The sequence below is a fragment of the Nicotiana sylvestris genome, chromosome 10 (genome assembly GCF_000393655.2).
Source record: "Nicotiana sylvestris chromosome 10, ASM39365v2, whole genome shotgun sequence".
Lineage (NCBI taxonomy): Eukaryota > Viridiplantae > Streptophyta > Magnoliopsida > Solanales > Solanaceae > Nicotiana > Nicotiana sylvestris.
The window spans coordinates 83,274,310-83,301,735 of record NC_091066.1 but is presented as its reverse complement, the minus strand read 5'-3'; the positions used below and the strand labels follow the sequence as shown (position 1 = coordinate 83,301,735).

Below are 27,426 nucleotides of genomic sequence, written 5' to 3'. Positions count from 1 at the left end.
TAGAAAAAAATAACAGAATCTGTTTAGATAAATATAGAAAACAACTATACCTAATATCGAAAATATTCAGATATCACCAGTCAATCTACTCCCACTATCAGAGAAGAAGGTTTCAAAGAAGGAGAAGAATATACTACTAGACAATTTTATTGTTCGCCAAATATATAAGTTACCATCATCTGATATATATTAGCTATAAGACCACTAGAAATTATAAAAAATATATAAGAATATTAGAATTAGAATTAGATATTTTTAATACCGAGGATTTTCAGAATTTCCTTTTTCATGAAATAGAAAGAACAAGTATTGAAATACAAGAGGAGAAAAATTATATTCAAACAACTAGAAATAAGATAAAATATATTCCACTAGGTTAAAACCATATGTTAAGACAGCATCCTATAGCCAAAGAAATAGCCTTTAACTATTGGCGTTTAAGAAGAGATATAGTCAGAAAAGAAGAGCTAAAGAAAATACTAAAAGGAACTAAAACACTACTATCATCAACTTTAGAACTAGCTAAACAAATAGAAATATCAGATTCCAAAATAAATAGAGAACAAAGTTATATAATTAAAAGAAGTATTAGCTTAGAAACTATATCAGCTTTAGAGTGGGAAATACAAAGTATAGAAGGAGAAATATATTTACAAAATCAAAGAATAAAGTTCTTTAAGAAAAGAAAAATTTGGATACCCTTAGGATAGACAATATAGCTACCTTAAAAAACCTAGAATATTTAGATTTAAAAATATATCCGGAAAAGAAGTATAGAATAGTAAAAGATAATACGGTAATTAAGTGTAATTTTAGCAGTGGAGAACATATATTACATAGCGAAGACAAACAATATAATACAATAGTAGATTTAATAATAAATTTTGGAGAAAAAACACAAGAAAATAATAAAAATTTAATAAGAACACTAGAACTAGTAGAAGCATTACAAATTAAACAGAAAAAGACTCTAGAGAAACTAGAACAAAATTTAGACTTCATAAAATCACAAGAAGTAGAAATAGACAGAAAAATACAATATTTAAATAATAAGTTTAATCTAGAAAAAATACCTACGAAAAACGAAATAGAAAAATTAATTAAAACTATTACGGAAAAACCTCAGGAATTAGAAATACAAACGACCAGGCTAATAGAAAGAATAACAGATCAAGTAGAAGTACTAAAAAGTGAGATAAGTGTTTTAAAAGAAGAAATAGACAAAATAAAGGAAATCGCTCTTTCATGAGTGATATAGAAGTAGATCCAATATATGAAGAAGCATTAAAACTTACAGAAAGAATTCAACCCAACCCAGAAGGACTAACTAGTTATATCCCTCAAGGAAAGGCAGATCAAACAATAATAAAATAAAATAATACTTTAATAATATTACTTCTAGAAATTAATAAAAAACTAGATAAAATTATTAAAGAAAAAGAGATAAAAACAGAAATCCCAAAGGTTGACGTTTTAATAGAATAATTAAAAAGAGTTGAAATAACACCACAAAAAGATAGAATTAAAATAAGAAAACCACAAAAATGGACTTTTTTCCAGGTGGGAGAAACGAAGAAAGATCAAGAGTAAGTTTTTCAGATAATAGAATAGGTAATAATATGTTAGCAAGAATCATAACTAGAAAAAGACAAGATGACAATCAGAGACTAGATGAAATAATAGATATAGACAAAGACATACAGATTTTTCAGCAGAATCAACAAAGGTTACTAAATCCGAAAATATTATATAATACGGGGTATTTTTCAAATAACTCTCATCTATATTGACATTATAGAGAATAACAATTATCAGCTATAGGAAGTAAAGTAGCTACATTAAATTTAATAAATCCAGATTCAGTAAGACAAATAAAGAACTATAAAAGGAATTTAATGCATATGGGATTAATAGTAGTCAGATTAAAAGGATTAACTAGAAAAAACTTAGGAACTAAAGTATTAGTAGTAGTATATGATGATAGATGGTCAGATCAAAAGAAATCCATACTAGGTTTAACAGAAGTAGACATGACAAATAATGGAGGAATATTTTATATCAGCCCAAACTTTATGATAAATGTAGCAGAATTTGAAAAAATATTAAAATAAGAATACAGACTAAAGGATATGAAGAAATGAACAATGGAAATAATTTATTAATATGTGTAGGTTTCATAGGAAAAATGGCAACAAATAGTAATACAAGATTCAAAATTAAAGTAGACGATGTAGTCGAGGTAATGAGAAATAAAGGAATAAAACTAATAAAGCCTATTAAAATAAATCCAGAAGAATATGCTGGACTAGAATAGAATTTAGAAGATTTTGCAAAACCAAAAATATTTAAGCCAGAATCGCATTTAATGTACACAAACTCAAAAGGAGAAACCTCAATTAGATTTACTAATTATAATTATTCCACCCAAAAGGAAATAGACGATACAACGGAAAGCACAGTAGAAGATACTGATACTGAGTTTATGAACATAGAAGTAATACCAGACGAATTTGAAGTAGATATAGCACAAGAAAGAGCAAAGAAACTAGTTAAGAAAAATAAAACTCAGACTTTCCAGTGTAAAGGATGTAAACTTAGAAGGCTAACCTTAAGCGAAGTAGAAGAACACTTTAAGAAATGTGAATTGAGAACAGATACTTGGGGATATAGAAAGGAAGATATTTTACAGAAAAAATCAGAGAAATTAGATAAAAATTTTTATGAAATACAAGATAGTTATGAAGAAACAGAAACAGAATCCTTAATAAGCCTAAAAGAATTGATGGAATCAACCAGTTCTAGCCCAAGCTCCTTCCAAAGAACAACCTATCAAAGCACAGTAGATACTAGTACATGAAATGTACCTCGACAAAGAGTTTACAGAATAGATCAAGAAACGGAAATAGAAAATGTAAAACCGTCAGGAAAAAGAATGCCTATAGAAGAACCTATAAGAGTACAGGAAGGAGGAAGTAAGGGTAAAATATTAAATATAGCAGCTCATGTTCCACAAATGTGGAACTCAGTAATAGACCTATGGAAAGGAATAGTAGTAGCGGACTTTATAAAAACTTATAATGATACAGATGCAGAAACAATGTATAAATATATGGAAACTTTCTTAGGAGAATCAACCAAAGGCCTATGGGAAGCCTATAAAATAGAATTTCCACAAGATTTCCAAATGTTAATAGCAATGGGAGCAAATCCTTATAATTTTACAAATAAGATACATAGTTTAATTACAGGAGAAGATTCAAATAGTGGATTAGTAGTATTACAGAAAAATGCTTTAATAAAACTAGAACAATTAAGTATAAGTAGTTGGTTTCATATAAAAAAGTTTTTAAATGACTATTTTTATTATTGTACTATAAGCGGGAATGCTTTCGATCAGAATTTAGGTAAAAAATTATTCAATAAATTACCAGGAGTTTTAGGAAGAGAAATAGAAGAAAGATGGTATAAAAGAGAATGAGTAATACAGAATCCTCATGCAAAATGGTCTATAGGACATAAAATACAACATATAATGGAAGTACTACAAGAAAAATGTACTAATCTACAAATACAGAAGCAATTAAAACAAAATAATATGAATTTTTGTAGATCGACTGTATATACAACGCAGAGTTATGATAAAAATGAGTATAAAAGTAAAAAATATAGAAAATATAAACCGCAATACAAATAAGGATATAATAGAAAAATTTATTATCTTAGAAAATCATCAGCTAGAAAGTCATATTTAGACAAAGATAGACATGTAAGGAAATATATAACAGATAGAAATTATAAAAATAAATTAGAATGCTTTACTTGCGGTAGTGTTGAACATCTGGCAAATACATGCCCAAAGAGAATTAATAATAAAACAAGGAATTCACAGTTAATAGAAGATTTTCAAGAAACTTTAATAAATGTAGATGAATATATGTCAGATAATGAAAGCATATACTCAATAGTAAGTGTAGAAATAGAAGAAAAAACCCCGATTGACACCTCAGAATCAGAAGAAGACGATCTAATAAATGAAGTGAGATTAGAAAGACTAAATCTAGAAGAAAATAATTTTGCAAATATATCAGAAGAATGTGCCCATAATTTCGAAAGAAATAAAGGGTGAGATAGTAACCAATGTTTTATATGTAAATGGTACCCCAGTAGAAATAAAAGAGCTAAATGTAAGCTATACTATTTAGAAGGATGTATAACTTGTATAGAAAAGGATTTTGAAACTAAAATAAATAAAGAAGAAAAATATCAAGAAACAACTAATCCTACAATAAACTTGAGAATAATGACATTAGAATCCAGAATAAATGAATTAGAAAAAAGAATACAGAAAATGGAAAAGGGAAAAGAAAAATTAGAAGATATAAAAGAAACATAACAACAGTAGAAGAAGAACTAATGAGTATAGAAAGTTATGATGCACTCATATGTAATGAAGATAAAAGGTTAAGTACAATAAAAATCCTAACAAGAATCAAAATAGAAGATTATGAAATAGAAACCTTAGCTCTAGTAGATTCTGGATGCACAAGATGCATAATAAATAAAAGAATAGTTCCCCCAAATCTGATAAAAAATTTAGACAAACCAGTTGCAGCCATGCAAATGGATGGAACTCATAATATATATAAGCATTATATAGATAAATCACAGATTAGTTTTATAAATACATGCTTAGATTTTTATAAACCAAGCTATAAAGTAGATAAAATTTGGGTAAGAGATTTAAATATAAACGTAGATTTTGTATTAGGATTAAGTTTTATGTTACATAATAATGGTAGTTGTCTAATAAGTAGGGATGGAGTAATATTCTTTAAAAAACTTACACAAACACCAGTACAAACAATAGAAACAGCAACTAGAATAAGAACAAGACTAAATGCAAGCCAGAACAACTTAGAAAACCAAGAAGAATGTTGTAAAGATTGCAAAGATAAAAATACATGTTGTAAAGACTTAAAAGAATCTAAAACCTTAATATTAGAAGAAGATGAAAATAGAGATATATTAGAAAAAGATTATACCTTAATAGACATAGAAACAGAACTATACAATTTTAAAACAGGACTACAAAAAATAGGAATCATAAAAAACGAAAAGGATTTAGATAATATAATAAAGATATTAGATGAAATAGAAATAATAGGAGAAAAACCTTTAAAACTTCCGCAACAATTGGTATCAGAGCCAAGGTACTGTCTAAGTATGCTCTGTGGTTGCAACATAGTCTGATCTTCCACATCAGAAAAGATTTATCTTGGTAACTGAGTCAAGGTTCTGTCTGAGTATGCTCTGTGGTTGCAGCTTAGTCTGATCTTCCACACCAAAAAGGAAACAATCTTGATTTGTGTCGTCAGCTATTAAATAATATTTGTGTCAAAGATGGGAGACAATAAACAAGAAGAATCGACATCAAGTGTCAACAATACGTCATCATTGGCATCTTCGCTTATGACAAAAATTGTGTCAAATGTGAAATTTGCGGTAGAAATTTTTGACGGGTCAGGACATTTTGGGATATGGCAAGACGAGATTCTAGATGTCCTTTTTCAACAAGGGCAAGATCTTGCCATTGAAGAAAAAGGACCAGATGTTACTGGAGAAAGAAGATTGGAGAATTATCAACCGTATTGCTTACGGTACCATTCGATCCTACCTTGCTAGAGAGCAGAAATATCCATACACAAAGGAAACTTCTGCAAGTAAATTATGGAAAGCACTGGAGGATAAATTTTTGAAGAAGAACAGTCAAAATAAATTGTACATGAAGAAGAGACTGTTTCGCTTCACCTATGTTCCTGGTACCACGATGAATAAACATATCACCAGTTTCAATAAGTTGGTCACAGATTTGCAAAATATGGATAAAACTTTTGATGATGGTGACTTGGCCTTGATGTTGTTGGGGTCACTTCCTAATGAATACGAGCATCTTGAAACTACTCTACTCCATGGGAATGACGAAATTTCTCTCAGAGAAGTTTGCTTGGTTTTGTACAGCTATGAACAAAGAAAGGGAGGAAAATAGAAGGGCGGATAAGAAAAAACACTGGTTGTGAGGGGTCGTCCTCAAAATCAAACGAGGACAAAGAAAGGAAGATCCAAGTCAAGATCTAGACCCAGCAAAGATGAATGTGCCTTTTGTCGAGAAAAGAGGCACTGGAAGAAAGACTGTTCGAAGTTGAAGAATAAGGCCAAACATAACAATGGAAAGGCCATTATGGATTCAAATGTAGCTGATGGTGATGATGACTTCTCATTAGTTACAACAGAGCCATCAACATCATCAGACATATGGTTGATGGACTCGGCTTGTAGCTATCATATGTATCCCAACAGGGACTGGTTCGTGGATTTTCAAGAAGGAGAATATAGAGTCGTCCACATAACGGATAACAGCCCTCTTACCTCATATGGCATTGGTTCAATACGATTAAGGAACCATGATAGAATGATCAGAACATTAACAGATGTTCGATATGTACCTGGTTTGAAGAAAAATCTCATCTCTGTGGGAGCCCTAAAATCAAAAGGGTTCAAAATCATTGCAGAAAATGGAGTGATGAGAGTATGCTCCGGTGCACTAGTGGTAATGAAGGTCAATCGGAAGAACAATAACATGTACCATTATCGCGGTAGTACAGTTATTGGGACATCGACAGTAACATCTAGTGACGAAAAAGTGGCAGAAGCAAGTAGGTTATGGCACATGCGCTTGGGACATGCTGGAGGAAAATCCTTGAAAACTCTATCAGATCAAGGATTGTTAAAAGGAGTAAAGGCTTGCAACTTGGAGTTTTGCGAGCATTGTGTCAAAGGGAAACAGACAAGAGTTAAAATTGGTACAGCGATCCATAATACTAAAGGCATTTTGGATTATGTATACTTTGATATTTGGGGTCCTTCCAAAACACCTTCATTGGGTGGGAAGCACTATTTTGTAACCTTTGTTGATGATTTTTCCCGAAGAGTGTGGGTGTATACAATGAAGAGCAAAGATGAAGTGTTGGGAATTTTTCTCAAATGGAAAACGATGGTGGAGAATCAAACAGGCAGGAGGATCAAGTGTATTCGCACGGACAATGGAGGTGAATACAAAATTGATCATTTCAATAAGGTCTGTGAAAATGATGGCATCGTCCGACACTTCACTGTCAGACATACACCATAACAGAATGGAGTGGCAGAACATATGAACCGGACCTTATGGAGAGGGTACGGTGTATATTGTCCAATGCTGGCTTGGACAAAGAATTTTGGGGTGAGGCAATTACACATGCATGTCACCTCATTAATCGCTTACCATCTGCTGCTATTGATGGCAAGACACCATTTGAAAAATGGTATTGAAAGCCTGCTGTAGATTATGACTCTTTGCACGTGTTTGGCTCAACTGCATATTATCATGTGACAGCGTCAAAATTGGATCCAAGGGCAAAGAAGGCTATTTTTATGGGGATTACTTCTGGAGTCAAAGGATATCGCTTATGGTGTCCTATGACAAAGAAAGTAATATTCAGCAGGGATGTTACCTTTGATGAATCTGCTATGGTAAATAAGGTAACAGAAGATACCAAACAAAATGAGGGTTCATCTAAGCAGGTGGAGTTTGAGGAAAAATTTATTTTTCCTACACAAGAAGCAGAGGAGGAAACAAATGAAGATTATCTTCTGGAAGAAGAGCCAGTAGAGAGGGAGATTCCAACTCAGGAACCTCAACAACAACTTGAATTAATAGCAACTAGCAGGGCAAAAAGGACAATAACAAAACATGTTCGTCTTATAGAGACGGTTGCTTGTGCCGCCTCAATTATAGCTGATGATGTTCATACCACTTATAAAGACGCAGTCCAAAGTTCAGAAGAAGATAAGTGGAGGATTGTCATGAATGATGAAATACAGTCCCTTCATCAAAATCATACATGGAGATTGGTCAATCTCCCGAAGGGAAAGAAAGCAATTGGGTGCAAATGGGTATTTGCAAATAAAGAAGGATTTCCTAACCAAGAAGATGTTCGCTACAAAGCAAGATTGGTGGCCAAAGGATATGCTCAAAAGGAGGGAATTGATTATAATAAAGTGTTTTCTCCAGTTGTAAAATATTCCTCCATTAGAATTATGTTGGCTTTGGTAGCACAGTTGGATTTGGAACTAGTTCAGATGGATGTAAAAACTGTGTTTTTACATGGAAACTTGGAGGAGGAAATCTACATGACTCAGCCAGAAGGATTCAAAGTTGCTGGAAAAGAAAATATGGTGTGCAAACTTGAAAAATCGTTGTACGGATTGAAACAATCTTCTAGACAATGGTACAAGCGATTTGACGAGTTTATGTTGCGGCAAGGGTACAAGAGAAGCAAATACGATCATTGTGTGTATTTGCACAAGCTTAAAGATGGTTCCTTTGTATATCTTCTCCTATATGTTGATGATATGTTGATAGCTTCCAAGAATTCGGAAGAAATTGATAAGTTGAAGATTCAACTGAAGAAGGAGTTCGAGATGAAGGATCTGGGTGAGGCAAAGAAAATTATTGGCATGGAGATAATAAGAGATAGACATTCAAAGAAACTCTATTTATCTCAAAAGGAATATTTGAAGAGAGTACTACAACGTTTTGGCATAGATGACAAGACTAAGCCAGTTAGTACTCCACTTGCTCCCCATTTTAAGCTAAGTACTACTATGTCGCCAATGGATGAAGCTGAACGAGAGTATATGTCAAAGGTACCATACGCAAATGTTGTTGGTAGCTTGATGTATGCAATGGTTTGCACAAGGCCTGACATTTCACAAGCTGTTGGAGTTATTAGCAGATATATGCACAATCCAGGGAAGGAGCATTGGCAAGCTGTGAAGTGGATTCTACGGTATATTCATAATACTGTAGATGTCGGGTTAGTTTTTGAGCAGGAAGACAATCAGTCTGTAGTTGGATATTGTGACTCAGATTTTGCGGGTGATCTGGACAAACGAAGATCAACTACTGGTTATGTGTTTACTTTTGCAAAGGCACCAGTTAGTTGGAAGTCTACTTTGCAGTCAACAGTTGCTTTGTCTACAACAGAGGCAGAGTACATGGCTATTACAGAGGCTGTGAAGGAGGCAATTTGGCTTCAGGGGTTGCTAAAAGAGCTTGACATTGGACAAAAAAGTATCACAATTTTTCTGATAGTCAAAGTGTTATTCAATTAACAAAGAACCAAGTTTATCATGCAAGGACGAAGCACATTGATGTTCGGTATCATTTCGTACGAGAAATCATAGAAGAAGGTGGAGTCACGGTAAAGAAAATTCATACTACCGATAATCCTGTTGATATGCTGACAAAGGTGGTGACTACGGTCAAGTTTCAACATTGTTTGGATTTGATCAACATTTTTGAACACTTAAGATTGAAGATGAAGACACAACAAAATTTGTTATTGAGAGAAAATTGAAGATGTGGAATTTTGTCAAGGTGGAGATTTGTTGAAAATGTCAAAAGTCCCACATCGGTGGGTGACATATTTGGTTGGGATTTTTTCCCTATAAAAGAAGGCCTAATGTTTAGGATTTAAACACACCTCTCATTTGTTTTCTTATCTTCTTAAGGCATTTGTATCTTCTCTCTTTAGTATTATTTCACTTGTATTTTTGGAGTGGAATAAAATATCGATTGTGTCTGAGGAAGTAGGCAAAATTGGTCGAACTTCGTAAATTCTGGTGTTCCTTTTATTGTTGTTTTATTGTCTTATTTATTATTTGGTGGCTGTCATAATTTTTGGTATAGTAATTATGACTCATTCGCACTATATACCTTTGGCTTTCCGCAGTACTATTAGACTAATCTGGTGGTCTCTTGGCTTTTTAATAAACAGCATTGCTGGGATTCCAGTAATCAGACAACTGGACAAACTAAGTAGCAATTTTTTTATCAGATTGAACTAAAAAGAGAACAAATCAAGTGATAAAACAATTCCCTATGGACATAAAATTAAATAGGATATAAGATGGCATTATTGGGAATTTATTAATCATCACTGTGTGAGGAATCTAATATTAATTATTTAAAAAAGATGAACAAAGTTTTAATTAAATCGCTTATTTTATTCTGTACTAGGACAATGGCGCATGAAGTCGCCACCAATTATATGGCCTTTTTTATTCAGTACAAGGATATTAATATAATTCTATTTAGACCTCTATCTGCCATTAATGAACAAATAATGTTGCCCAAACCCTTAGCCTCTCGTTCTCTTTTTTCTATAAAGAAGAGAGTAAGTGGGAGAGCTTTCAGTTAAAGGTTAGCGTAAGGAAGTCTCTTTTGATTCTTGAGGTACTTCTCTTTCACCAAAAATCTATATTTATCTATCAGTGTTTTGGATTTGTTCATTCTTGTTTTAGTTACTCCTACTAATTAATGTTAGCGTTTGAGTTGGTGATTTTGTAAAAACCTATTAAGTCTCAACAAATATCAAATTTGAACTTATAACTTCACTATAATGAATTCGATAATAAGAATCTTAAAAATTGAACTCAATAAATTTAAATCTTGAATCCACCTCTAACTTATTACAAAAAATTTACTGTTGTAATTTTGGAAGTTTTCAGACAGGCAAGTATAGTTCCCAAGCCTTCGAAAAATCCTCCGCCATATATATACCTCAGTTTCATCAACATTTTGCAACTCTAATTCATAGAGATGAACATTGGTGTTTGTCAAGATTAGGAATTCTGCAACCACCGGAATGAAAGATTTGACCTCTTATTCGTTCCTTCTCCTATCTATTCCAGGATTTCATACTTGTCTCCATCTTTTACTACATTGCTACCACTTACTTCCACCTCCTTCCATCCCCATATTGTTACCTAGCATGGCCTACTTATTGGATCGTGCATGGTTGTGTCTGCACTGGAATATGGGTTATTGCCCATGAATGTGGTCATCGTGCCTTCAACGATTACCAACAGGTAGATGACACCATTGGTTTTATACTCCACTCTACACTTCTAGTGCCATACTTCTCTTGGAAATATAGTCATCGTCGTCACCACTCCAACACTAACTCTCTTGAGCGTGATGAAAACCATGTGCCCAAGCTTAAAGCCGAACTAAGATGGCACACCAAATACTCGAACAGTCCACTAGGGCGATTACTCATACTTGGCTTCACCCTCACTCTCGGCTTCCCTCTGTACTTTGCCTTCAATATCTCCGGTAGACCTTATCATTACTTTGCATGTCACTACGATCCATATGGCCCAATATTTACTAACCGTGAGAGCCTACAAATCTACATCTCAGATACAGGTCTAATTGCGACCACTTATGTGTTGTATCGCATTACTTTGGCACAAGGGCTAGCTTGGCTTGTATGCATCTATGGGGTACCCCTCCTAATTGTGAATGGCTTCATTGTTTTAATCACTTTATTGCACCACACTCACCCTTCATTGCCCCATTATGACTTATCCGAATGGGATTGGCTAAGAGGAGCTCTAGAGCTACTGTAGGGCGAGACTATATATGGTGCGCTAAATAAGGTCTTCCACAACATTACCGATACTCATGTTGTGCATCATCTATTCTCAAACATGCCACATTACCATGCAATAGAGGCAACCAAAGCTGTCAAGCAAGTAGTAGGAGAGTACTACCAATTTGATAGTACTCCATTCTATAAGGCAATGTGGAGGGATTTAAAGGAGTGCATCTATGGGGAGGAAGATGAAGGATCTCAAGACAAAGGTGTTTATTGGTATAAAAACAAGTTTTGAAAAGAAGAAAACAAACAAGGTTTGAAAGACGAATACCAACAACTACTTACTTGGAATTGGTTGAATGTTTAGCTTGAGTCATTGGCAAGTATTTTGGATTGTCTATTTTTGTTATATTGTATTTGTATTGTTACTTTAAATACATTAATAACTAATGTTTTGGTTTGTTACTTTAAATTCGTTGTATTGTATATTTAAATCATCGTTATATAACTATGAAAATGTCTATTTTATATAACAACCAATTGGTGTGATGGATATGTTATATCTAATGGGTACTCCCCTCAGCTCTTTTATAAAAGGCACGCATCCATAACACTCTGCAGTTGCATACCTAAACAATGGAGCCATGGAAAGAACTGAGAGGAAAAGTAGTGATGGTGACAGGGGCGTCGTCAGGAATTGGGCGTGAGTTCAGTCTCGACCTGGCGAAATCTGGTTGCAGGATCATTGCTGCCGCTCGTCGTGTTGACAGACTGAAATCACTCTGTGACGAGATTAATTCAGAGGGCCCCCGGCGTGCAATTGCCGTCGAGCTTGATGTCACCGCCAATGGTGCTACCATTGAGGCCGCTGTACAAATAGCTTGGGATGCCTTCGGACGCATCGATGCCTTGGTTAACAATGCCGGCCTTAGAGGTAACCAAATAGCAGGAAATTTTATTTTAAGAATGTAAAATAAGTTGCTACTTAATTTGACAGCGGCTATATATATATATATATATATATTGCACTCTTCACTGGAGTTGCCAGAGGAGTAATATAACAACAACAACAACAACCCAGTATAATCCCACAAATGGGGTCTGGGGAGGGTAATATGTACGCAAACCTTACCCCTACCCCGAAGGGTAGAGAGGCTGTTTCCAGGAGACTTTCGGCTCAAAAAGCAACAGGAGCCGATATATTAGTACCATAAAAATGCATAATAAAATAACAGCAATACAAGAGGGGCATGGTTGGTGTCAAAATATGTGTGTAGACGCATTCGCGATGCTAAACGGGGTGGAGGATCTGCTATTAATATATCCTCAATTACTGGTCTTAATCGTGCACTATTTCCAGGGAGTCTTGCTTATGCTTCTTCGAAGATGGCTCTTGACATGGTCACTAAGGTACATACTAGTAATTACTTTTCCTGCAAGAATTTAAAGTTGAATTATTTACGATTGTAGAAATATGTCATTCTTAATAAGGAAAGTGTGTAAGAAGGAGTAATTAATTAATTTATATAAAAAAATTAATGGCAGATGATGGCCCTTGAATTGGGAGTATCACCCGGAGTCTTCAAATCTGAGATAACAGAGAGCCTTATGGAAAAGGATCGGAATGGTTCAACAAAACCGTTCCTTAATAGATCCGGCTTTAACATCAGTTGTGAGGTACTTCAGAATATATATCGGGCAATGTTTTCATTGTGGACGCAGGAACTACCTTACCAGGTGTCCCCATTTTCTCATCACTCTAGTCTCTACAACTAGCTAGATGAGGACATGAAGACATTGATCCAGAAATATGCAGTATTACCATGCGCACAAGAAAAATGGACATGTACGTACGTTGGAGGAAAAAGAAATATTGGTTCTGTCTCATTGTATTAATTATATTTTTCAATTCACCAAGTGAAATGTGTCTTAATTAAAACAGTTTAAATACATTCTTGTATACATAAAGATTCTTGTTAGTTTTTTTTTTCTTTTTTCTTCAAGAAATGTTGCTGTGGAAACATGAGTTATTTTTAGTCGGTAGGTGTCTTAAATAAGGATAAACTTTTGATCGGTTGTACAAGAATACTAATTTTGTTCGTTTCATTAATAAATAATACTGTTGCATCAGTATGATGCATTTTTAACCTGCTAGCATATGACCGCAGTTGTTGGTCAGTGGAGAACACTAATTTTGCTCGGATCTAGAGCTGTACGAGCGTATTAATTTGAAGGGGAGTACCATAGCAATGGTAAAGTTGTTTTCGTGTGATCTATAGGTCACGGGTTTGATGCGTGAAAGCAATCACTCATACTTGCATTAAGTTAGGCTGTGTACATCACACCCCTTAAGATGCGGAATACCTTGTCCACCAGGCGATTCTTTCATTAATAAATACTAGTACAGTAGTAACATTAAGTTCAATTTGTCTAGCATATGATCGCAGTTGTTCGTCAGTACGAGAATATTAATTTTGTTCGGATCTTGATCTGTAGTTATCTCTTAATAACTTAAAAACTAATCAAACAAGTACTGGACAAAGTTTTTAATAATGATAAAAACTGGAATCTAAAGCACATGGAAAATAGCGCATGAGGCGGTGATCGCAGTTGTTCAGTATGTTCGGATCTAAATTTTTACTTATTTCTTTGAGTTTAATTTATATATAACGATAACGGAAAATGGCCAAATATGCTAGTGAACTATGCAAATTAGGACAGATATGTCCGTCATTATTAGTTTAGCATAGATGTGTTCAGACCGTCCAATACTTGCTCATTCATACCCTAAGTTAGACGGAACCACTATTTTGTCTTTCTTAAATAATTGATAATCGAACCCAACCAAAATCTATTGACTCAATCCGTTATGACCTGACTCACGCTTATTTCTAGATGACCCCACTAGTTATTCCCTAATTTTTACTTCAACTAATATATTCCCTACATTGTTACTTACAACTACTGGACCACAATGTTTTGAGTAGTTCTGATTTTGATATAATATTGCTATTTAAATGGCACATCAAAAGAGTAAATTAGCAATAAGATCATATAATCTCATACACATGTATCCGAACTTCTTAGGAAAGCAGAATCATCGAAACCACTAAAGATTCACAACCATAAAACTAGATCATCAATTAACCATAAACATAAAATAAGTTAACACAAAATCGATACAAAAAACACCAAAATAAACCCTTTTAATTTCTTAGTAAGAAAGAATAACCTCAATCAAAATTTACAAACCGAGTATTCGGATCCCATTACCACTTCACAAGTTAAAATGCTCATTGTCCACTGCTGGCGTTGCAAAGCAGAAATCTGAATCTGTAAATTGATGCGCTCTTTATCCATTCAGACAGATGGTTCCCCAGACTCATCAATCATATTAAATGTCTAATTCTTATGATTTCTCCATCTGGTCAAATGTTTAATCGACTTAAATTGTTGAATATACCCCTATGAAACTTGCGTGTCAATATTCGTCAGAAATGTAGCTCAACTCCAAAATATATCAACATACCATCAATCTGTCACCAACAGTCAGAATATGAGATTTCTAACATGTTTTACACAACAAAACAGAGCATTGATCCCTCTGGATGAAGCAACACAAATTACAAAAAAATCACGAAGCTTAGGGCTTATTTAATCAAATTAAAAGACAATATAATTCATAAAACTACCTTGATTTGGATAATTACCAATGCAGAGCTAGAATCAAGTATATCAAAAGCAACAAAATAACCGGAACTTAACCTTCAAGGTAACCACTACTACAAGAATCATAGTCTGACAAGAGCGTAAAAGACTTCCTTAATATGTAGCACAGGAGTAAAAATTCAAAATAACTCATTGTCCAAACTCATCCAAAAAAAAACAATGCTAGTGCACAAGGCCATGAGACATTTCTATTATCTTATTTCTTCTCTTCCTTATCTGCTTCAGCTGCTCTCTTCAACCTCACACCAATATGACGCGCATTTGTACGCTCAATACGCAACTTGCCATAGGCATTGAATGATTTCATTTCATCTGTGACCTTCACAAGCTCAATAGTGGGCTGCTCCCTAGTAATGGGCATGTAAGTACCCTGGACCTGAGTGGCAGTGGCAAGTTCCTCGGGGCTAGAATCACCAGCCTGTGCAATTGTGTTGGAGAAGATGTAAGTTTAAAGTTGCTCCAAGAAAATACCAATAAGACAACAACATTTTCATTGTCAACAGCAGACAGGCATGACTACAGTGATCTCAGGTTTACCTTGACTTTTTTAGCATGCCTTGGGAAGATGACTAGCTTAGCTTTGTATGTCTTGAGCCTCTGGACATTGGTCTGGAGACCTTCTAGGGATCTGTTCCTGCGCCTGTGATCCACAGCAATGCCTATAGTTGGAGCAAGTTTTTTGGGAATACCAGCTGCCTGAAAACAAAAGAAAATCTTTAGATATTAATAGATGGTAAAGAATGATGTGTTCTGGCAGAGAAAAATGGAAACAAAGGATATGACATGGATCGACTTCAAAAGTCATAGTTGCAACTTAAAAAGAGAGGTGTAAAATGGAGTCATCCCCAATCAAAAGGAATAGATAAGTAAAGAGCTTTTTGACCCATGAACTTGCTTGCACAAGAACTAAACTCTATGTCAGCTCAACATGTCAAACTCTAAATAAGCTCAGCATGAAACATAGATGCCAACAAGGAAACAAGTTCAACCCCGGCACTCTTACATTATTCCCATTTTTTGAAGGTTGTGGTTTCTGTTCTTTCTTTCTTTCTTGTTTTTTTTGAGAGAGAGAGAGGGGAGAGGGGTAAAAGCAAACATCTAGTGCAATTTTAGATCGAATGAATCTCACTTTCAGCTCTTCTAGGGAGAATCCCCTGCCAGATCTGACTTTCATGTTGTATTTTAGTGTTTGTCCATGAACAATAGGTCGGAGTGGTCCAGCTGTTGGCCTAGGGAAGATTGTTGCAGCTTTCTTCTGCCTAGCTGGAGTTGTAGAAACAAAAGAGGTCAGGAAATGTAAGTATACTAGAGCCAAAGCTTAATTTGAGACTTGAAGCCATCCAACAAATGGAAACTCACCAATGCGTCTCCTTGTTTTTCGAGCAGGTTGGTTAAACCATGTCCTTACATAGTTTTGCCAATGCTTCTTAAAGTGCCCGTTGGGGATAACATTGTTATGCTTCATGGTTTACCTGTGCAACCCGATGACATGGAATGAAGGTACTAACAATTCGAAAAGCCTAGGAAATTTATGATTAGGTCAAATAATCACCAATGTAACATGAAAAGACACATAATTTTGGCAATTAAAGAAGTAGGTCTATGTGATTCAAAAATATTAGAGGCAGCCCTAGGAGACGAGAAAGCATATGAGAAGTTACTATACAAACAATAAGAAATAACTCAGGGAAAATAGGGTAAACATTTTAAGAAGTTAGATTTGAACATGTAAAGGCTCGGGGGACTAGTTTAACATTATCTGAAGTAATAATTAAGAAGCATTATCAATAGTTATAATTCAAACAACATGAACTATCTCAATAAGTTTAAGAGTTTTGTGATTTCATAACATGAATATGGAGAAGTTCAGGGAAGCATTAATTGCTGAGCATTTCTTGTCCATACAGAGCTAGCGCACGTACAGCAGCTTCCAGGATACTGAATACCAGACCATTTTAAGGAACAAAAACACAAGTAAATATAAATTGCGTACGCAACAGTATCTAGCATTTTCCTTTATCTCCACCCATATATGACATTGTTCAGCACCATAGAAAAGAAACAATATCAATAAAAGATGGCATTCCTGGAGCAAAATGAACCAAGAATGCACAGAACTTTGGTGGATTTACTGAGAGAACCTGAAAGAGCAGATCTTTAAAGGCTTACGAGATGGGGCAGTTCAACTAGATTAGTTTTAGAATGAATGCTGACTAGTAGGCCAAACCAAACCAACCAACTACATAGGCCAACCAAAATGCTCTTGTACAAGTGAATATACATTCCAACATGTTCTATTTCCACATATGGTATCTTATAGGTGTTCTAGCACAAATTTCTTAATGGTCTTTTTTATGTAGTTTTGCTTCTAGATGGGCTTATCATTATAATTCACATACCGAGGCATTCGCTTGCATTCAAGAATTATTCTTGAGATATCCCCTTGGTATTCATTATAAACAAGTTGCTATTCACAATCCAAGTTTCAGTAGTCGCAAAGCTACACAATTTCAGCTTTCAAAACTTGTAGTTAGATAAGCAAAACGTATAGCCCTGCTTCGAGTTCTACATATGCCTGATCAAAGGGCAGCACGGTGCACTAAGCTCCCGCTATGCGCGGGGTAAGGAAGGGCCGGACCACAGGGTCTATTGTACGCAGCCTTACCTGCATTTCTGTTGTTTTCACGACTTGAACCATGACCTCCCGGTCACATGGCAACAACTTTACCAGTTGAACTCATATGCCTAATTAAAATCCCAACAAAAAAAAAATCATCCTCCAATTGAACTCAAATTTTCATAAATACCTAATTGGAACACTTGCTATGATTCACGAGCTCATCGGTCTGCTAACTGAGCTTATATCTAACTAGACAGGTGACCACTTAAATTAAAATATAATCTTGCATAAATATGTACCTCATAAATAACAAACAGATAAATAATCGTATATCAATATTCCATAATTTCAGTTTATTGAATAATATGAATATCTACTCAATATGTAAGATGTAACCAAGTTTATTCAAGCATTTGATGCAATGATTTCATATTAAACTCAGTTGAAAGCTAACTTCATTTACACTACTCACTGATAGATTTGCACAAACAATTTAATAACGAGAAATAAAATGAAGAAATATACGTATAATTAAATATTTGGGACTTTGAAGGCAAAAATTGAAACTTACCTGAAACGAGCTCAGCTAGGGTTTTTCTTTGACGCTTTGGAACAAGAAGGTGGGAATAGAGGTTTGTTCTTATGTGGAACCCTAGATGAAAGACTTTTCTTGAGCTTCAATAGGCCCAGTATTCTTTAGCACGACTGGAGAATCTAGGCTGGCCCATAAAAGATTGGAAGTATTAATTCGGAAGATATTAGAAAATAGCCACTTTTGGAACTGCTAAATGCTAATCAAGCTTTAATCAGCATTTCAAAACTATTCAACTTTTATTATTTTTTACCACGAAAAAGAAATATAATAAAAAATTTAATTGTGGCTGCTAAAAACTTCAGAGTGTTATGAAATATAATTCAAAGTAGCAATATGAAACAAGGAAATAAAAGCAATTTAGTAAACATAAATAAGAAACGGAGATAGAGAGAAGGAAGAGATTTTTTTCTTTAATTGTATGTATTTTTCTATTTATTACAAGGCCTTTATATATGCATTAAAAGTGAAGAAAATATGTCATGGAATATGTCATTGAACATACAAAATATGTCATTGAATATGTCATTAAGCATTTGAGATGAAGATCACGGAAGAAGAGTAGACATCCACCATAATGTGATATTTATCATAACACTCCTCCTTAGATGTCCAAAGATAATGTGTCTCGTTAAAACCTTACTAGAAAAAAACCCTATGGGAAAAAAAATCCTAGTGAACGAAAAAGAGTACACATGTTTAGAGATACGCTTTTTGGTTGCCTCGTTAAAAACCTTGCAAGGAAAACTCAGTGGGACAAAACCTTGTAAGGGAAAAAGAGTACAACGCGTATTAACTCCCCCTGATGAGAACATCAATTCACATCCTTGATCATTCACATCCCAATCTTGTACACTAGTTTCTTGAAAGTTGACGTCGGTAGAGATTTGGTGAACAAATCAGCCATATTATCACTTGAAAGAATCTGTTGCACATTGATATCACCATTCTTTTGAATATCATGTATGGGAAATAACTTTGATGAAATGCGATTTGTCCTAACTCCTTTTATGAATCCTCCTTTCAATTGGGATATTCATGATGTACTGTCTTCATACAAAATTGTGGGTAGTTTGTAACACTTCAAATTATTTTTGGCTCGAATAAGATGTATTATAGACCTCAACCATACACATTCTCGACTTTCTTCATGAATAGCAATTATCTCAGTATGATTAGATGAAGTAGCCACGATTGATTGCTTAGTCGATCGCCAAGATATGACAATACCTCCACATGTAAACACATAGCATGTTTGAGATCAAGCCTTGTGTGTGTCAGATAAATACCCCGCATCGACATAACCAACATGATCGGGATTGCAATCATTGCCATAAAATAAGGTCACATCGGTAGTCCCTTATAGATAACGCAATATATGTTTGATTTCATTCCAATGTCTCCTTATAGGAGCAGAGCTATATCTTACTAAGACATTAACTGAAAAAATTATGTCACGCTTTGTAGTGTTAGCAAGATACGTTAGTACATCAATTGCACTAAGATGTGGTACTTCAGGACCAAGAAGTTCTTCAGTATTTTCATGAGGTCTGAATGGATTTTTATTTATATCGAGTAATCTCACAACCATCAGGATACTTAATGGATGTGCTTTATCCATATAGAATCACTTTAAAATCTTTTCAGTGTATGCTGATTGGTGGACAAAATTTTTATCTTTCATATATTCAATTTGTAGACCAAGACAAAATTTTGTTTTTGTCTTTACAAGATCTTTCATTTTAAATTCTTTCTTTAAACAGTTTACTGCTTCAGGAAGCTCCCCGAGAGTTCTAATGATATTTGAATCATCAACATACACGACGATTATAACAAATTCAAATCCAGATCCTTTTATAAAGGCACAAGGACAAATTGAATTATTCTTGTACCCTTCTTTCAACAAGTACTCTCTTGGGTGATTATACCACATGCGCCATGATTGTTTCAATCCGTATAAGGAAGCTTTATTTAATAAATTTCTTGGAAACCATAATATGTTTCAGAACAATTTAAATCCTTCAATAATTTTCATTATACGCATATCAAATTTTTCATATATTGCTAGATTAAAACCTGAAATGCCAGGATATTTACAAATCTTCTTGTGACACAAGTCGTCTTTATGTCTATCGACTTATCTTTCTTCGCACAAGAATACATTTATACCTCCACTGGCTTTATACTTTTAGGTGTTTGGACTATCCGTCCAACTTCACATTTTTTCAGGTGAAATCAATCTTGATTGCATTATTTTTTATTTTATTTTGGCCAATCATTTATCTGTCCAAATTTCATGACAGATTTGAGCTCAAGATCCTCGTCAATATTAATAATATTGAGCGCTACATTATATTAACAATATCGTCGATGATCACTTTAAGTCGGTTCCATTATTACCTAATAAATACATAACTTATTGAGATCTCTTTATCTCATTATTTTCAGGTACCTGAGCCTCTCCCATGAGGTCTTATGAAGTGTTATGTCGTGGTGCTCTTCTAGGGCACTTGCATCCTTATTATGACCATTTTGAATATTTGCCCCTCTCCTTCTTCAAGGAGTTTTATCTTAGGAACCGATTGGTCTGTTACGCTTCATGCGTGTCATAAACTCTATCCCTCATGGACTTTATTCTATTTTGGAGCATTAACAGCTGCAATATGACATTTAGCTTTGGGTCAACAAATGCGTCTGACAATAATTTATAAATGAATTATCACTTGAACTTCAAGTTCATATTTTCTCGTACGAGGATCTATATGTATTCATAATAATTCATTTCATGTATCACTTTCTCAGCCGTCCATTTCTCCCCCTAATGTTGGGATCACCAACACATTTCCCAAGCTTCTTTGGGAACTCATCTCTGTGCATTTTGGTGGCATAATTAAATCATATAGCACATCCATATTTCTATATAGAAATTATTTGGTTCCTGACCCTGAACCGATTGTTATAGGGATAAATTTTTATAACTTGGCTAGATGCGTACAAGTGTTGCTGTATATTAAAAAATACATCTCATACCAAATTTCATTTTTGAGAGTTTTGTTCTCATAACCAATGATTTAGCTATAATCGGAGGCATACAATTTCTGCTAAACCAACTTGGATTTAAACCAGTATTATCAAGATAAATCATCATAATTTATATTTTGGAACTGTGCTCTAATAATTTGAGCAAGCAATCTTGCAAAAGCCAAACTGCAAGTTGATAACAAATGCACATGTGACTGTCACACCTCCTTTTTTGCGCGCCCGCCCCGAAGGGTTAAATGCGCGGGTGGAGTTTTTCCAATTTAAGTGACAATATTCGAAATGAGATTATTTATTTAATTCAGAGTCGCCACTTGGGAAAGGTTTGGCTTTTGGTGTCCCAAGTCACCGGTTTATCTTGAATCCCAAATCGAGGAAATTTTTGACTTTTCCAAATGAAGTCTGCGAACCAGAAATTCTAAGTAAGGAATTCTGTTGACCCGAGGGAAGGTGTTAGGCACCCTCGAATCCCGTGGTTCTAGCACGGTCGCTTAAATTGTTATAATGGCTAAATATCTGATTTAAATACATGTTATGACTTACGTGCTTTTATTAAGTTTAAACCGCTTTTATCATTATCACTTATTTTTATAGAATTGCAACGTCGTGAAAATGCATCTCGAACCACGTCACAATCAATGCGCCCGTGATCGTCAACACATTTGGACTTCGTTGAGATTTGGATTTGGGTCACATCAATGTGCACCCGAATTTAAGAATATGGTTTAATTAAGCCGCGCCTAAAGAGTCTAACGCGTTATTATTTTTGTGGAAGGCCATGAAATTCGCTAAACGGCCTATCCTGGACTCTAAATAATTATTATGGTTATTTATTGAGGGCCACGCAATTTTGCATTTTTGTTTGGCGAGGCTCGCCTCTATTTTAGAAAAGGATATCCTAAAGTGGCTACATTTCTAACTATGTTCAATCTAAAATAGAAGAAAGAAGATACATGTCAATTCAAGTATATGCTTTGGGCCTAAATCTTATCAATTTCTGATTAGTTATTTGTAAAGTAAAAGACGTCCTACTTTTATGAGAAATGTTCTACTTTGATAAAGAAATTACGTGACAAATGCTATGCTCATATCCAAAACATCTCTTGAATTGAATTCAAACTAGACTCATTTAGGCTAGGTTAAGGGAATTAACCCACTAAGCATTATTATCACTGGGGGTTCGAACGCGCTCCTATATACTGCCTAGCGGGTTTTGACGAAAGAAACTAAAATAAAACAGAACATCATTGTGTAAGGTGGAAGTATCCTATCCTATGCATATCATTATAGCTAAAACAAGAATCTGATCAGTCACTGTGTCAAATATTTGTACATCCTACGTACCACACCATTACTTAACCCATATCAACAAACAACTATAAACTAAGATACAAGAGGCTAAAACTCAGCTTAAGCATTAACTAACTGGCATTTTTACTATTGAATTATACACTGATCAATTCATACGAAAGGAGCAATAGACCACGAGCATTACAGACAGACATTTAAACTTCTTGGAATTCCTTTCATTTCATGCTTTCGAACGGTTACAGTTTACACCCACATAGGATTTGAAATGTGTACCTGGAATGCTGAAATGCAAAGAGGAAGAAGAGAATGACAGGGAAAGGTCAGCAGCAGCAGGAAACCAAATAACAGCAGCAGCAGCAGGTAACCAAATAGAAACAAAATCCCAGTGCAAGATGCAGTTATAGCCAATGGGCAGAGGCAACAAAAATGACAGCAACAAGCAGAGAAGTGGGCTCAGGATTCAAACGGTCCAACTCCAAAAGAAGGCAAACCAATAAGAACCAAAACAAAAGAAACCTAGCTGATACTTGAGGGGAAATCAGCACTTATTTGAAACAGGTTAAACAAACTGGGAATCGAACAATTAGCAGGAAGAAAAGACAGTTTCTGCTTTCTGTATATCCACCCTCTATCTCCTTTCTTTCCAAAATCTAAAACCAATCTTCAGTTTTGAAATTATACTGAAGTTATTAAAAGAAATCTTTTCCAGTTCCTGTTTTCAGAATTTGAACTCTCAGATGTTCCCTCTCAGTGTCTCTCTCTATCTTTGTATGCTCTGTCTGTATGTATATATATCTGTATGTATTTCAACTCTCTCTTTCAAAAATTCCTCACAGTGTGTGTATTTTTCTTCTCTCCAATCTTCCCAGTTCTCTGACCTCTAATCCTCTCTTTATAAGCCTTCACATTACCCCTTTTAACAGCATGTTTAGACTATCACCATACCCCTCCCATGTGCCTTCCATTTTCAGTTCCACTTTAGCTAATTAAGTATTAACCCCATCATTCCCCTGGCAGGCTTAAGCTTTCCCATTTTATTAACTAAAAGCAAGCATGGGCAGCAGGATGTAGTCTGACAGCACATGCTGTCAAACCATTTTTAAATCCAAAGCCCTTTAATGCAGGAAACAGGCTGTGCACAATGCACATGCTGTGCACAAGTGCACATGCCATCAACTCAGATTTCAATTAACAATCTACCCTCAGATTCAAATATAGCAACTATAAGTGAACCTACTTGATCCTTACTTTGATTCAAACAAAGTTGCAGCAAGCAACAGGTGCAATCGTTAACATTTGAACTACTGAAATTAATTGACGACATTTGTCGACTCGACTATACTAGTTATAACTCATACAGTCGTAACCAAAAATCAAACATTTAACAGTATCGACAAGGTTCGCATTACACTGACTGAGCAGAATTGTGCTTCGAGGAATCAGTTAATCAGTACAAATTTGGAATTCAACTAATTGCTCAACAAATACATACATACACACTATCAGGACAAGTAGAAAAGGACACTTAATCAAACAACAAGGGTTCAGGCAAAGTAGACAGGACACAATTAATAGAAACTCAAAACAAAACAGACTTCAACAATCACGAACAGCTTTTAAAACAAATCACACGGACTAAAACAAGTAAAGGAAAGAAAGCAAACTCACCTTAAAACTCGAAAAATCAAAAGTTTTGAACTCGGATTTGGACAGACCTTTCTTAAGGCTGAACGGACTTTAATCGAAGTGTTTCTCAGATGAGAAACACCTCGATTAAGGTCCATTAGGCCTTAATTTCTTTGGCTCGAACAAAACACGGACCAGTGACGAAGAATCACAAAGTTCCAAAACTCAGATCTGGGATTCATGCTTCCCTGATCAGATTCGGACCAAACCAAGTATGGTTTGGTCACGAGGGGGGTCTGGGGAGTGTCTGGTGTGAAGCTGGGGTTAAACGGTGTAGATCGAGTTTTGACTCGAATCTTCAAATGAAGATTCGAGGACCTAGAGGATGATTCGAACTAAACGGTCAACAGGTCTATGCTCAGGGTGGTGAGGGGGTTCTATGGTGTTCAGGGCGAGGTCACCGGCGTTCATGCCGCCGATTTTCATGGTGGAGGATACAGGGGCGGCTCTAGGGTTTGATGGGGATGAGGTTGAAGACGGGAGCTGGGGTATCAGATGGGGGGGCAGGGTAAGGTTATAGGCTTATATATGGAATAGGTGGGTTGATCTCGGCCGTCGGATCAACTGAAATCAATGGCTTGGATCTAAAGGCCTAGGGGAAACAGTGTCGTTTCAACTAAAGGGGGTTTGGGTTGGTCCGGGTGGAAACGGGTCGGGTTCTGTTCGTGGGTGTGGGAAATGTGATCTTGGCCGTTGATCAATCTGAGATCAACGGCCTGGATCACACTGGATTAAAACGGCGTCGTTTGGACACCTTGGGTATCAGGTTGGACTGGACCGGGCAGGCCTGGTTTGGGCATTGTTTGTTTGGGCCAATTTTAATAAATTGGCCCAATCCGGAAGAAGAAGAGAGATTTCTTTTTTCTTTTATTATTTTTATTTCTTTTTCTTATTTATTTTAAAAACAAAACTAAGCAAAAAAATCAAATTAAAATTAAATACACACTCAATACAATTATTTGCACACACACTAAAATATTTCAAAACAGGTAAAATCAAACCAAAATAAAATCACGGACGAGGATGCCTATTTATGATTTTCTGTTTAACGACCGGATTACGGTTCGAATTATGCATGACACACACATTTTTTGTATTTTGTTTTAATAAAGTAAAAATGGGCAAAAATCGTAAATAACCAACAAAGTGCCAGGTAAAAATCCCAAACTTGTACAGCAGGGCCAATTATTATTATTTTTTATTTCTCTTGGAGCGATTGTCGTGCGAAACAAAAATCACGTGCTCACAGCTGCCCCTCTTTGTTCGGAAACACGAAGAGTTTTCGTGCAAAGATAAAGTGAGCGTGTATGAGCGATTTTTGCCTATGGACCACTCCGTATGAAGCATGTTTTTGAAAGATCTGACCGAATCTTGCTTCAAAGATTTCCTACATATCCTGGGCTAAACAGGAATCAGGTCAATGTAGTTCGAGAAGTTTTGGTAGCTGGGACTACCATGGGATTGCAATGCTTGCTGCTACTGCTGTTGCTGTTGTCACTGCTGCGTCACTGACCGCCTTATTACAACCAAACGAAAATTGGAAACTGAACTAACTACTTATATGCATGTCAACTGCTAGTTACAAGATTCCTATCTATGATTCTTTTACGACTTGATCTTGGGTCTTAGCTGATTCTGCTTGTAGACTCCGATCTGAATCTTGATGCTTGCGAGTTGCGGCGACTTGTTTAATCTCTGGGATACTGAGTGAGACGCGATTGGCAGGGTTCAGGACCTTAAACAAATGTTGGAGTCAATTTGCCTTCCGTTTACTCCGATATCTCGAGACATCTTCTCTCTTTTTCTTCTTTTTCTTCGTTGATTCCGAACTGGGACTCATCTCGTGGGTCATTTCGATCCATGTGGCTCGAGGTTAGACCTGCGGGAGAAAACAAACGAACGAAATTTTCTGCCCCAGTTTCACTAGGAAAATTTCGTTAATTATTCGCCAGGAAGTTCATAAAATTGATGAAAGAGGATATGCATGCTCAGTTCAGGGTTGGAGCCCTAATACCGACTAGCTGGGGAAAGGTTCAGTTTAGGGTTTTAAAACCCTAACGCCGAACAAAGGAAGAATTCAGTTTAGGGTTTAAAACCCTAATGCTGACTAAAGAAAAATTCAGTTTAGGGATTAAAACCCTAATGCTGATTGCATGGAAAAGCTCAGTTTAGGGTTTAAAACCCTAATGCTGGCTGAAAGGAAAAAGTTCAGTTTAGGGTTTAAAACCCTAATGCTAACTAAAAGGAAAATTCAGCTTAGGGTTTAAAACCCTAATGCTGATTGCATGGAAAAGCTCAGTTTAGGGCTTAGAACCCTAATGCTGGCTGAAAGGAAAAAGTTCAGTTTAGGGTTTAAAACCCTAATGCTGACTAAAAGGAAAAGCTCAGTTTAGAGTTTAAAACCCTAATGCTGGCTGCATGGAAAAGCTCAGTTTAGGGTTTAAAACCCTAATGCTGGCTGAAAGGAAAAAGTTCAGTTTAGGGTTTAAAACCCTAATGCTGACTAAAAGGAAAATTCAGTTTAGGGTTTAAAACCCTAATGCTGATTGCATGGAAAAGCTTAGTTTAGGGTTTAAAACCCTAATGCTGGCTGAAAGGAAAAAGTTCAGTTTAGGGTTTAAAACCCTAATGCTGACTAAAAGGAAAATTCAGTTTAGGGTTTAAAACCCTAATGCTGATTGCATGGAAAAGCTCAGTTTAGGGTTTAGAACCCTAATGCTGGCTGAAAGGAAAAAGTTCAGTTTAGGGTTTAAAACCCTAATGCTGACTAAAAGGAAAAGCTCAGTTTAGGGTTTAAAACCTTAATGCTGATTGCATGGAAAAGCTCAGTTTAGGGTTTAAAACCCTAATGCTGGCTGAAAGGAAAAAGTTCAGTTTAGGGTTTAAAACCCTAATGCTGACTAAAAGGAAAAGCTCAGTTTAGGGTTTAAAACCCTAATGCTGGCTGCATGGAAAAGCTCAGTTTA

The 27,426-nt window shown here is 35.4% G+C and overlaps 2 protein-coding genes and 1 pseudogene across 4 annotated transcripts; 2 read left to right on the top strand and 1 right to left on the bottom strand.

Moving 5' to 3' along the window:
- The first annotated feature begins 5,400 nt into the window (after positions 1-5,400).
- Positions 5,401-12,027, top strand: LOC104239371 (delta(12)-fatty-acid desaturase FAD2-like; annotated as a pseudogene).
- Positions 10,213-13,630, top strand: LOC104239372 (uncharacterized). 2 transcript variants are annotated; one of them, XM_009794000.2, is made up of 4 exons: positions 10,213-10,336; positions 12,105-12,417; positions 12,844-12,893; positions 13,029-13,630. In XM_009794000.2, exons 2-4 carry the CDS (start codon positions 12,120-12,122, stop codon positions 13,257-13,259), a joined length of 579 nt encoding a protein of 192 aa, XP_009792302.1. In that variant the 5' UTR covers positions 10,213-10,336; positions 12,105-12,119; the 3' UTR covers positions 13,260-13,630. The 2 variants fall into 2 exon arrangements, with proteins under 2 accessions (XP_009792302.1, XP_009792301.1); XM_009793999.2 differs by having other exon boundaries at positions 12,067-12,417.
- A 1,532-nt stretch (positions 13,631-15,162) lies between these two features.
- On the bottom strand, positions 15,163-18,629 carry LOC104239373 (large ribosomal subunit protein eL13z-like). Of its 2 annotated transcripts, none has more exons than XM_009794001.2 (5): positions 18,404-18,629; positions 16,572-16,684; positions 16,342-16,475; positions 15,750-15,908; positions 15,163-15,630 (listed from the first exon to the last, which is right to left on the bottom strand). In XM_009794001.2, the coding sequence occupies exons 2-5, from the start codon at positions 16,675-16,677 to the stop codon at positions 15,409-15,411; spliced, it is 621 nt and encodes a 206-aa protein (XP_009792303.1). In that variant the 5' UTR covers positions 16,678-16,684; positions 18,404-18,629; the 3' UTR covers positions 15,163-15,408. The 2 variants fall into 2 exon arrangements, with proteins under 2 accessions (XP_009792303.1, XP_070016170.1); XM_070160069.1 differs by having other exon boundaries at positions 16,572-16,732; positions 18,404-18,480.
- Positions 18,630-27,426: the final 8,797 nt, after the last annotated feature.

Coding starts and splice junctions, on each gene's coding strand:
- LOC104239372 (XM_009794000.2), top strand. CDS start 12,120: ATGGAGCCATGGAAAGAACTGAGAGGAAAAGTAGTGATGGTGACAGGG. Junction 12,418..12,843: donor TAACAATGCCGGCCTTAGAG/GTAACCAAATAG, acceptor CACTATTTCCAG/GGAGTCTTGCTTATGCTTCT. Junction 12,894..13,028: donor CTCTTGACATGGTCACTAAG/GTACATACTAGT, acceptor AATTAATGGCAG/ATGATGGCCCTTGAATTGGG.
- LOC104239373 (XM_009794001.2), bottom strand. CDS start 16,677: ATGAAGCATAACAATGTTATCCCCAACGGGCACTTTAAGAAGCATTGG. Junction 16,476..16,571: donor AAAAACAAGGAGACGCATTG/GTGAGTTTCCAT, acceptor CTACAACTCCAG/CTAGGCAGAAGAAAGCTGCA. Junction 15,909..16,341: donor TCTCCCTAGAAGAGCTGAAA/GTGAGATTCATT, acceptor TTTTGTTTTCAG/GCAGCTGGTATTCCCAAAAA.